General features: G+C 38.5%; 1 protein-coding gene and 1 pseudogene across 2 annotated transcripts in view; both read left to right on the top strand.

Annotated features, from left to right (window-relative positions):
* The window catches only part of KIF11 (kinesin family member 11), a gene marked incomplete at both ends in the record, with an annotated part of 48,266 nt that overhangs the window by 21,279 nt on the left and 14,223 nt on the right, over nucleotides 1-12,764 (top strand). The window contains 4 exons of the mRNA XM_082854180.1: nucleotides 113-285; nucleotides 1,954-2,079; nucleotides 5,719-5,877; nucleotides 10,528-10,634. Coding sequence (XP_082710306.1) covers nucleotides 113-285; nucleotides 1,954-2,079; nucleotides 5,719-5,877; nucleotides 10,528-10,634 — 565 coding nt within the window. The remainder of the gene's footprint in view (nucleotides 1-112; nucleotides 286-1,953; nucleotides 2,080-5,718; nucleotides 5,878-10,527; nucleotides 10,635-12,764) is intronic.
* On the top strand, nucleotides 7,029-7,836 carry LOC309971424 (heterogeneous nuclear ribonucleoprotein A1-like; annotated as a pseudogene). The gene has a single exon. The product of its transcript is annotated as a heterogeneous nuclear ribonucleoprotein A1-like (transcript).

The raw sequence follows: 12,764 nt of genomic DNA, 5'->3' as shown, positions 1-12,764 counted from the left end.
ATTACAAATTTCCACAACAAGGATATAATTTTTCCAACCTCTTTGAAAGTTGTATTTGTATTTAAATATATTTATTGCCGTGTTTAAATCTTCTTTTTTTTTTTTGGTATAGGTAACCTGCTGTCTTCCAGTGTCTCTGCATTAGACACGATTACTACAACAGCACTTGGATCTCTCACATCTATTCCAGAAAATGTGTCTACACTTGTTTCTGAGATTTCTAATATGACATTAAAAGAACAATCATTAGCAGCAGAAAGTAAAACTGTACTTCAGAAATTGATTGTTAGTAAATCTCTTATTTTTGAAGGGTTACATTTGATAAGTCTTCAAAACCAATGTTAATGGCTATTCTTTCATCTTAAGCTTTACTAGACACAATGGTAAACATATCACTTTAAGAGAGTAGGTTTATATTTTTAAAGGCAAATCTCTTCACTGTTTTTTTCTCCCAGAAAGATTAATTTCCAAACGTATATGTATAACTTTTGAAACTTCTTTCACTTACATCCTGTAACATAAAGAGTAGGAGTTAGTAAGCCTTTTAATAACTAGAAATAGTAGGTTTAGCTTCACGTGAATTCAAGGGACCCATGACTTGTTAGCTGGCTCAGAAATTGGTCATTCATCTTTTCCTCAAGGGTCCTGGAATAGTCATGCTAATGTTACTCTGACCCAACCAGGAGATATTAGGTAGTTAAGTTTAAAACTACAGAAATTCAGAAAAATGTGCAAGAAAAATGACTTACAGAATTTGGAGAACGTATATAAAATTTGTGGGGTCAGATATGTGTGATCAAGCCCTTCTGGCCTTTAACTGTGAGGCTGTTTTTCATAATTCTATAGAAGCCAGCCATCTAATTACACAATGTTGTTTACCTTTTCCATACTTGATTTGTATATACCCTTTATTTTGTAATTGTATCATTTGTCTAGGAAGTTCTTAGTCATCTCACTTTTTTTTCTTTGTACAGGCTCGCTGCCACCCTTTCTGAGTTTAACAATATTTGTTGAACATTTTCCAAGTTCAAATGTTCACTGACACTGCCTAAATTCAGTGCTTATGACATTTGGTAGATTTCTTCAGTCACCCAAATTTAATAAAGTTAAAAGATACTCTGTTGGTACTAACTTTTTGGAAATTGATTCATTTGCTAAATGGTAGTCTGTATTTATTGATGACTTTCTATCAAGCTATAAGCAAGCTTGAGTCTGAAGAGATGATTGCTGCTCCCACAGAATGAGTTGAAATTAGTATGCTCGCTCTTCTTTCAAAAGAAAACCAGTACCCTTTGAAGCATTTACTAATTATTTCTGTTATAGTTCCTCATGCTTGCCCTAGTAAAAGGAGCTTCGTTCTGAATTCTTTTCTTCTTTTTATAAAAATTCCCAATCTACAGTACTTTCTCAACTTTTCTATGTAACTTGACAAGAACAAGAACCTTGACAAGTTCTTCTGATACAATAGGATACAACTCGCCAGGTCTTCAAATTTAAATACCTCCAGCCCAAAGCCTACTTTTGAAGACTATTTGGTTTCAGCATTTTTGACTTAGTAATCTAAACTTGTTTGAAATTTATTTCGTTAAAATATAGTTGTAGGTGTTTTTTTTTTGCTTCCTTTGTTTGCAATGCTGAAATCTTATCAAATGACTGTCACTTTCCCCTCATCTGAATTCTTGACTTCTGTTGCAGTAGACTGTTAAAAATCTATTGTACATCAAGCAACAATTTTTGTAATTACTGTATGCAGGATTAAGTGATTTATGATGAATATAAACTCTAGTAATAAATAGGCTCTGTAGGGTATACAGAATAGAGAATGGATACTTAGGATTTTAATATGCATATGTTTAGTTAACACAGTATTTAAGATATTATGATTTAACCAGCCAGATTTATGGAAGTGAAAATATTCTTTTTAAAGAGTTGTTTGTTTATTTTCAAAACCAGAATGTACTTAAGAGTGACCTCCTCAGTTCACTGGAAACAGTTTTATCACCCACTGTGGTATCTATACTGGAAATCAATAGTCAACTAAAGCATATTTTCAAGACTTCATTGATACTGGCTAATAAGGTAACAAATATTCTTATTATCTCAAATTGTTGTTTAAGAAAGAAACTCTGTCTGTGGCCACATCTAGAGAGATGTCCACATGCAAAACCCATGGGTTGTGAGAAGGAATCTGGAAGAGGGAGGAGATAGGATGCTCTCTGCCATTGATGCGGTCAGCAGAATCATGGCGAAGAAAAATGAGAGGGAATGATCTTCAAGATAAATATTTAACTTCACATAGTAATATATATAGCGGTCTATCATACGGTGGGTGAGGAAGATATACATATGAACGTATACCCATATATGTATGCATAAATGCCTCAACATGGATAATAAAAAACCTCTGGAAGTGTTTAGAAACGGTAACAATCATCTCTCAGAGGTGGGAGTGGGACTGGATGGGGTTCTAGGGGCTGAAGGGGAAAGGGACTATTCTCTGCATACTGTTTTCTACCTTTTCTATTTTGTATGTATTCAAAAAAATAAAAATAAATAAATAAATGAATTTAAAACATTTTTAACTTAAGAAAAGAAATTAATTTTTTTAACATCTTTATTGGAGTATAATTGCTTTACAATGGTGTGTTAGTCTCTGCTGTATAACAAAGTGAATCAGCTATACGTATACATATATCCCCATATCTCCTCCCTCTCGCGTCTCCCTCCCACCCTCCCTATCCCACCCCTCTAGGTGGACACAAAGCACCAAGCTGATCTCCCTGTGCTATGTGGTTGCTTCCCGCTAGTTATCTCTTTACATTTGGTAGTGTATATATGTCCATGCCGCTCTCTCACTTCGTCCCAGCTTACCCTTCCCCCTCCCCATGTCCTCAAGTCCATTCTCTATGTCTGCGTCTTTATTCCTGTACTGCCCCTAGGTCCTTCAGAACCATTTTTTTTCTTTTTTTTTAGATTCCATATATATGTGTTAGCATATGGTATTTGTTTTTCTCTTTCTGACTTACTTCACTCTGTATGACAGACTCCAGATCCATCCACCTCACTACAAATAACTCAATTTCGTTTCTTTTTATGACTGAGTAATATTCCATTGTATATAAGTGCCACATCTTTATCCATTCATCTGTCGATGGACACTTAGGTTGCTTCCATGTCCTGGCTATTGTAAATAGAGCTGCAGTGAACATTGTGGTACATGTATCTTTTTGAATTATGGTTTTCTCAGGGTATATGCTCAGTAGTGGGATTGCTGGGTCATATGGTAGTTCTATTTTTAGTTTTTTAAGGACCCTCCATGCTGTTCTCCATAGTGGCTGTATCAATGTACATTCCCACCAACAGTGCCAGAGGGTTCCCTTTTCTCCACACCCTCTCCAGCATTTGTTGTCTGTAGATTTTTGATGATGGCCATTCTGACTGGTGTGAGGTGACCCAAGATATGATCTATCCTGGAGAATGTTCCATGAGCACTTGAGAAGAAAGTGTATTCTGTTGTTTTGGATGGAATGTCCTATAAATATCAATTAAGTCCATCTTGTTTAATGTATCATTTAAAGCTTGTGTTTCCTTATTTATTTTCGTTTTGGATGATCTGTCCATTGGTGAAAGTGGGGTGTTAAAGTCCCCTACTATGATTGTGTTACTGTCGATTTCCCCTTTTATGGCTGTTAGCATTTGCCTTATGTATTGAGGTGCTCCTATGTTGGGTGCATAAATATTTACAATTGTTTTATCTTCTTCTTGGATTCATCCCTTGATCATTATGTAGTGTCCTTCTTTGTCTCTTGTAAATAGTCTTTATTTTAAAGTCTATTTTGTCTGATATGAGAATTGCTATCCAGCTTTCATTTAATTTCCATTTGCATGGAATATCTTTTTTCCATCCCCTCACTTTCAGTCTGTATGTGTCCCTAGGTCTGAAGTGGGTCTCTTGTAGACAGCATATATGCAGGTCTTGTTTTTGTATCCATTCAGCTAGTCTGTGACTTTTGGTTGGAACATTTAATCCATTTACATTTAAGGTAGTTATGGATATGTATGTTCCTATTATCATTTTCTTAATTGTCCTGGGTTTGTTATTGTAGGTCTTTTCCTTCTCTTGTTTTTCCTGCCTCGGGAAGTTCCTTTGGCATTTGTTGTAAAGCTGGTTTGGTGGTGCTGAATTCTCTTAGCTTTTGCGTGTCTGAAAAGGTTTTAATTTCTCTGTTGAATCTGAATGAGATCCTTGCTGGGTAGAGTATTCTTGTTTGTAGGTTTTTCCCTTTCATCACTTTAAATATGTCCTGCAACTCCCTTCTGGCTTGCAGAGTTTCTGCTGAAAGATCAGCTGTTAACCTTATGGAGATTCCCTTGTATGTTATTTGTTGTTTTTCCCTTGCTGCTTTTAATATTTTTTTTTTGTATTTAATTTTTGATCATTTGATTAATATGTGGCTTGGCATGTTTCTCCTTGGATTTATTCTGTATGGGACTCTCTGTGCTTCCTGGACTTGACTGACTATTTCCTTCCTGTATTAGGGAAGTTTTCAACTGTAATCTCTACAAATATTTTCTCAGTCCCTTTCTTTTTCTCTTCTTCTTCTGGGACCCCTATGATTCAAATGTTGGTGTGTTTAGTGTTGTCCCAGAGGTCTCTGAGACTGTCCTCAGTTCTTTTCATTCTTTTTTCTTTTTTCTGCTCTGTGGTAGTTATTGCCACTATTTTATCTTCCAGGTCACTTATCTGTTCTTCTGCCTCAGTTATTCTGCTACTGATTCCTTCTAGAGAATTTTTAATTTCATTTATTGTGAAATTTCATTTATTGTGTTGTTCATCATTGTTTGTTTGCTTTTTAGTTCTTCTAGATCCTTGTTAAACGTTTCTTGTATTGTCTCCATTCTATTTCCAAGATTTTGGATCTTCTTTACTATCATCATTCTGAATTCTTTTTCAGGTATACTGGCTACTTCCTCTTCATTTGTTTCGTCTGGTGGGTTTTTACCTTGCTTCTTCATCTGCTGTGTGTTTCTCTGTCTTCTCATTTTGCTTAACTTACTGTGTTTGGGGTCTGCTTTTCGCAGGCTGCAGGTTCGTATTTCCCATTGGTTTTGGTGTCTGCCCCCAGTGGCTAAGATTGGTTCAGTGGGTTGTGTAGGCTTCCTGGTGGAGGGGACTGGTGCCTGTGTTCTGGTGGATGAGGCTGGATCTTGTCTTTCTGGTGGGTAGGACCACGTTTGGTGGTGTGTTTTGGGGTGTTTGTGACCTTATTATGATTTTAGGCAGCCTCTCTGCTAATGGGTGGGGTTGTGTTCCTGTCTTGCTAGTTGTTTGACATAGGGAGTCCAGCACTGTAGCTTGCTGGTCGTTGAGTGGACCTGGGTCTTTCTTAGCGTTGAGATGGAGATCTCTAGGAGAGCTTTCGCCATTTGGTATTACGTGGAGCCGGGAGGTCTCTGGTGGACCAATGTCCTGAACTTGGCTCTCCCACCTCAGAGGCACAGGCCTGACACCCAGCCGGAGCACCAAGACCCTGTCAGCCGCACAACTTTTGGGAAGTCTGAGGTCTTGTGCCAGCAGCGTTCATTAGGTGTTCTGTAGGAGTTGTTCCACATGTAGATGTATTTCTGATGTATTTGTGGGGAGGAAGGTGATCTCCACATCTTACTCCTCCGCCATCTGGAAGGTCTCCACAAAATTAATTTTTTTTTTCTTCAAAGATAGAAGATCAGAAGAAGGAAATGGATGGCTTTCTCAGTACACTGTGTAACAATCTACATGAACTAAAAGAAGATACAATTTCTTCCTTGGCTGAAACACAGAAGCTTTGTGAAAACTTAACTGAAGACCTGAAGACAATAAAGAAAATCCATTCACAGGTATCTTATTTAGGTGATTTAAGGAGCGTAAAAAGAACGTATTATTATCTTTAACCTGATAATCCCTGTTACAGACTCAAAGCTATGTAACTAAATTAGAATCCTGAAAATACCATAGCCACTTTTGCTTACAACAGTAATTAATGTGAAATAATTGAGAGTATTTCTCTTGATCAGTTAATATTTGATGATTTGCTACATGTAGAGCCCTATGCTAAAGCACAATAAAACGTAATAGTCCTTTCCTCACATCAAGATAAAGAGGCACTGCAGAAATACACCATCAGGAGCACAGTTAGAGGAAAATGGTCATAGCATTGAAAATGAACATGTATCTACATTTTAACTTGATAATTTTTGTTGTTGTTGTTTTTGTTTTTACTGTAACATGGATAGTTACTCTCTTTCGCAAACTATTCCCTGGTTTCTTTTACTATTTTTGTCTCATCAGTATCAGGCATTTAAATTGCAGTAAATTGATACAATTCTTTTTTTTGTTTGTTTTTTTTTTTTGTTTTTTTTTTTTGCGGTACGCAGGCCTCTCACTGTCGCGGCCTCTCCCGTTGCGGAGCACAGGCTCCAGACACGCAGGCTCAGTGGCCATGACTCACGGGCCCAGCCGCTCCACAGCATGTGGGATCTTCCCGGACCGGGGCACGAACCTGTGTCCCCTGCATCGGCAGGCGGACTCTCAACCACTGCGCCAACAGGGAAGCCCTGATACAATTCTTAATTTTTATTGATAAATGTAATTTATGACTTGCTCCATGTAAACTATTCCTCAGTATATGATGCTTTAAATCAAAACCAAACCTTCAAGCCAGGCAAGTCATAATCTATAAATATCAGATATATGGAAAATAATTTCTGGTATTCTTAAGCCCTTAGTTATGAATTCTGAAGTTCTGTTAAATGAGGCTATTACTACATGACAGAACTCTTTGGTCAGTGAAACTGTTGACATGGTTTAGTGACCAGTAAAGAATTCTTTGTTTTGGAAAGTGAGGGAAAGGGAATTCATATCCATGTCACCTGAAATGAGAAGGGAAATACATCTAAGGTTTTTAGATAAGAATTAAAGCAAGTTTAGCTTTCTGTCCCTGGACGCCGCCGAACAAGCATTGTTAAAGTCTCCCCTCTCCAGGGCCCTCATGTCTAAGTCAGAGTCACCCGAAGAGCCCAAACAGCTGCGGAAGCTCTTCATCGGAGGCTTGACTTTGAAACAAGCGATGAGAGCCTGAGGAGCCATTGTGAGCAGTGGGGAGCGTGCACAGACTGTGTGGTAATGAGGGATCCAAGCACCAGGCGCTCCAGAGGCTTCCGGGTTGTCATGTATGCCACTGTGGAGGAGGTGGGTGCGGCCATGAAGGCAAGGCCACACGAGGTGGATGGAAGAGTTGGGGAACCAAAGAGGGCCGTCTCAAGAGAAGATTCTCAAAGACCTGGTGCCCACTTAACTGAAAAAGATTTTTGTTGGTGGCATTAAAGAAGACACTGAAGAACATCACCTAAGAGATTATTTTGAACAGTACGAAAGTGATTGAAATCATGACTGACCAAGGCAGTGGCAAAAAGAGAGGCTTTGCTTTCATAACCTTTGATGACCATGACTCTGTAGATAGGATTGTCATTCAGAAATACCACACTGTGAATGGCCACAACTGTGAAGTAAGGAAAGCCCTATCTCAGCAAGAGATGGCTAGTGCCTCATCCAGCCAAAGAGGTCAAAGTGGAAGCTTTGGTGGTGGTCGTGGAGGGGGTTTTGGTGGGAATGACAGCTTTGGTCGTGGAGGAAACTTCAGTGGTTGAGCTGGCTTTGGTGGCAGCCGCGGTGGTGGTGGCTATGGTGGCAGTGGGGATGGCTATAATGGATTTGGTAATGATGGGAGCACTTTTGGAGGTGACGGAGGCTACAACGATTTTGGCAGTTACAACAATCTTCAGATTTTGAACCCATAAAAGGAGGAAACTTTGGAGGCAGAAGTGCTGGCCCCTATGGTGGTGGAAGTCAGTACTTTGCCAAACCATGAAACCAAGGTGGCTATGGCTGTTCCAGCAGCAGCAGGAGCTATGGCAGTGGCAGGAGGTTGTAATTACTGCCAGGAAGCAAAGCTTAGCAGGAGAGGAGAGCCAGGGAAGCTACAGGAAGCTACAGGGAAGCCCTAAACATGTCTTTTTTAAAATGTGCTGTATGAAGTTAGTCTACTCTGAAGCCATCTTGGTAAACTACACCAACAGTGTGAAGTTAGAATTTCTTCATGGTGATGCCAGGTTCCAAATTTATTTACAACCTGCTTGGGTGGAGAAGACATTGTCTTCAGAAACCTTGGCGTAGTTGAACAGACAGTTACTGTGTTGTGACCTGGAGTTCACAGTTAAAAGGGTCACCCAGGGCTTCCCTGGTGGCACAGTGGTTGAGAGTCCGCCTGCCGATACAGGGGACACGGGTTCGTGCCCTGGTCCAGGAAGATCCCACCTGCCGCGGAGCGGCTGGGCCCGTGAGCCATGGCTGCTGAGCCTGCGCGTCCGGAGCCTGTGCTCCGCAACGGGAGAGGCCACAACAGTGAGAGGCCCACGTACCGCAAAAAAAAAAAAAAAAAGGGTCATCCAAGCAAAGGAGTTTTTTGGTTATTAATATGATTGTTGGCACATCCTATGCAATATATCTAAATTGAATTATGGTACCAGATAAAGTTCTAGATGGGAATGAAGCTTGTGTATCATCCATTATCATGTGTAATCAATAAATGATTTAATACCCTCTTGAGGGAATTCCCTGGCATTCCAGTGGTCAGGACTCGGTGCTTTCACTGCCATGGCCCGGTTCATTCCTTGGTGGGGAAACTAAGATCCCACAAGCTGCACAGCACGGCCGAAGAAACAACGAAACAAAACCTTCTTGAATGGAATGAAAAAAAAAAAAAAGAAAGATAGCAACTTTAAAATAAGATTATTTGTTTCCCTAATTGATAAGCATGAACCTTTTCAGACAAAAGGTTAATATTGGAAATTAGTACAAATGATAGTTAACATTTATTGAGCAACTCACTATGTGTTTATTCCTCCCACCAATATAGATACAGGTTCTATTACTAGCCTAGTTTTCTAATGAGGGAACTGAGGCCGCAAGAGCATCTTACAATAGTTAGATCCCCTTATAGCCATAGTGGTGATGATACTGCCTGAAAGGCATCCATTTTTGAGGGGCTCTTCTATATGTTTCTAGAACATATTCTTGCTGTTTGAAATTGCAACAAGTTTACCTTAAACCTGCCTAGATCTTTTTAGGTATGTAGATCAGCTTTTTATTAATTAGCTGTTTTGAAATGTTTAAAATTGGCAAGCAACTGTTTAAAAACAAACAAAACGGGACTTCCCTGGTGGTCCAGTGGTAAAGAATCCACCTTACAATGCGGGGGATGCGGGTTCAATCCCTGGTCAGGGACCTGGGATCCTGCATGCTGCGGGGCAACTAAGCCCGTGCACTGCAACTACTGAACTCATGCACCTTAACTAGGGAGCCTGCGTGCCACAAGCTACAGAGCCCACATGCTCTGGAGCTGTTGCACCACAACTAGAGAGAAGCCTGCATGCTGCAAGGAAGAGTCCACACGCCGCAAAAAAAGATCCTGCATACCTCAACAAAGATTCTACATGCCGCAACTAAGACCCGACACAGCCAAAAAAAAAAAAAAAGTGCTCTTAAAAACATCCTGCTTTTTAAAAAAAAATTAGAAAAAAAACCACCTATGCCGCCGTGAAAAGTATTTTAGCATGAGTGGTTTGACTTCCCTGGCTTAAAGGAAGCAAGTTTACTAACTGAGCTATTTCTGAGATATTCTAGAACTTGAAGTTAGTGCTGACAAACCAATGATGTAAACTCTGAACACCTGGTTACATGTAGATAAATCTGAAAATACCTGCATTTCCCTCTACTTTGAGATTAGTAAAAATACTGACACTCTATTCATAATCAAAGTGTTAGATGTATATTGTCAGCTGATGTGTTATTCAGAAATGTGTTTAAAGATCCCAAGTATGAGAAAAGGTTAAGCTCTATTTATTTATTTGGCCACACCTCGAGGCTTGCGGGATCTTAGTTCCCCAACCAGGGATTGAACCCGCACCCTTGGCAGTGAAAGCACAGAGTCCCAACACTGAACTTGTCAGGGAATTCCCTCTATTTACATTTTATTTATATGATCCAACTAAGTTCTGTAAAATGTTTCAGCTCTATTAACTGATAATATTTTTGGACTTCTTGACCCATTAGATTTTCAGCATTACTTTGTCTTCTGGTAGTGTTATCAGTTAAGAAGCAACTATGTATATCTGTCAAAGTGGTTCTCAAACACAATGTGACGTTTTGGTGTATTTGGTTAGTTTTGAGGTACTCGGAAAGTAACTTGTTACTTATGGTTAAAATATGAAAGTTTGCTAATTATTTACTTTTTTAAAAAATGCCTGTAATATTACTATCCTTTTAATATCACTTCCACAAATCTCCTATATGTGAGAGAGATGGAGTTAAAGATCTCTTGTCAGGAATTTTTATAATTCTCACCTATGGGAAAATACTTTATATCAGTATAGAAAAAAAGTTTAACTGTTATAATTTCAGTCTTTTCCTTCCCCACACCTTTCTTACAGGAACTTTGCCAGTTAATCAATCTTTGGAAGGAGAGATTCTGTGCTTTGGAAGAAAAGTGTGAAAACATGTGGAAACCACTTAGCAGTGTTCAAGAAAATACAGAGCAGTAAGATGTTTTAAATTTTTTTTTAATATATCTTTTCTGAATAAGTTGCAGTCTTTATAATCTCCACTTTCCCCCAGATACTTCAGTGTGTATCCTAAAAACATAAGCTAATATCTTATATAATAGTTATTTTATTTAAAAAAATTTTTTTATTTTTTAATTTTTTTGGAGTATAGTTGATTTACAATGTTGTGTTAGCTTCAGGTGTACAGCAAAGTGAATCATTTATACATATGCATGTATCTATTCTTTTTTAGATTCTTTTCCCAAGCAGATTATTACAGCATATTGAGTACAGTTCCCTGTACTATATAGTAGGTCCTTATTAGTTATCTATTATAACAGTTATTTTAAATTAGAAAATTAATATTGAGAACTACTATTATCTAATATACAGACCTAATTCAAATTTTGCCAATTCTCTCACTAATGTTCTTTATAAGAAACAAAAAAGATTTTCCTCCTGGTCCAGGATTTAATTCAGGATCACACATTGCATTTAATTGTCATGTCTCTTGAGTCTCCTTTAATCTGGAGCCGTTCCTTAGTTTTTTTTTTTCTTTTTTTTTTAGTTCCTTAGTTTTTGTCTTTTATAGCCTTTTCTTTTTCAAAGAGCATAGAATATTTATTTAGTACAATGTCTCTCAGTTGGGGTTGGCTTTCATGATTAGTTGCAGTTGTCAAGAAAACCACAAAGGTGGTATGTTCTTAGTGCATCTCAGATATCAAGAGGTTTAACTTTTGTAATTTGGTTGTAATGTTGTCCTCTAGATTTCCTTTGCAATTAATAAAGAACATAAGGGGAGATACTTTGAAACTATATAAGTATCCTGTTCCTCTTAGAATCTATTGATATGTATTTCTGAAACAGTTATGATAGTGGTTATCAAATGATCTTTTTTTCTAATCCCATCATTCCTTCAGCATTTGTTAGTTGGCATTCTACTGAGAGGAAGAATTTTCCCTTTGTCCTGCCATTTATTCTTTTTTTTTAAAATAAATTTATTTATTTTTGACTGTGTTGGGTCTTTGTTGCTGCATGCAGGCTTTCTCTAGTTGCAGCGAGTGGGGGCTACTCTTCCTTGCAATGCGTGGGCTTCTCATTGCAGTGGCTTCTCTTGTTGCGGAGCACAGGCTCTAGGTGCGCTCGCTTCAGTAGTTGTGGCACACAGGCTCAGTAGCTACAGCTCGCGGGCTCTAGAGCGCAGGCTCAGTAGCTGTAGTGCATGGGCTTAGTTGCTCCACGACATGTGGGATCTTCCCAGACCAGGGTTTGAACCTGTGTCCCCTGCATTGGCAGGTGGATTCTCAACCACTGCACCACCAGGGAAGCCTCCTGCCATTTATTCTTATTCATTTATTTATGTTAGCATGTACTCATGCATTCTTTTATCCTCTGGGTATAGTCCACTATTATTTATTCTGGTGTTCAAATTATCCCAGTTTTGACTAGTGAGAGCCTCTTCAACTTGTCTCCTGTGTCCTTTTGATATGATCTGTCCTTTTTGAGCATTTTCTTACTTTCTGATATAGCAAGATATTCCAGGTATCTTGTACTTTCTCAGCCCCAGCTCTGAAATCATATTAATATAAACCAAGATCTGGGCACTAGGTGTTCTTATTGCTACTGTGGTGTCATTTCTTCTAAAGCTCCCAAGGTGGACATAGCTAGAAATACATGTGTGAATGTGTATATATATGTGCACTTAAATATCTTTCTTTTCTGTATTTGTGCTCCCTTTTCAGACAGAAACCTGGCTCTCATCCACAATATATCTACCTATTTGCTCAATTTTAGAATACACATTAAGTAATTTCACAGTTTCTAACCCATATCCATGATGAAATATATACTGACTAATTAGAGTAGGGTTTGGCAAACTATGGCTGCTGAACCGGATGTCTGCTACTTCAAGTAATTTTATTGGACACAGTCATGTTGGTTTACTCAATCTGTCTATTTGTTTATGTGTTGCCTTTAGCTATCTTTGACTGCCTTTGCACTGCAAAGGTTACATCAAAGACTATATACCTGTAAACCTAAAATATTTGCTATCTGGATTTCTAAGAAAAAGTTTTTAAGAAAAGCTGATTCCTGCACTAGTGTTCAGTGTTCCTTTATAGCCTCAT

This window comes from Leucopleurus acutus (assembly GCF_964270905.1).
Source record: "Leucopleurus acutus genome assembly, chromosome: 14".
In the NCBI taxonomy this organism is placed as follows: domain Eukaryota; kingdom Metazoa; phylum Chordata; class Mammalia; order Artiodactyla; family Delphinidae; genus Leucopleurus; species Leucopleurus acutus.
This window is presented reverse-complemented; position numbering and strand designations above follow the sequence as displayed.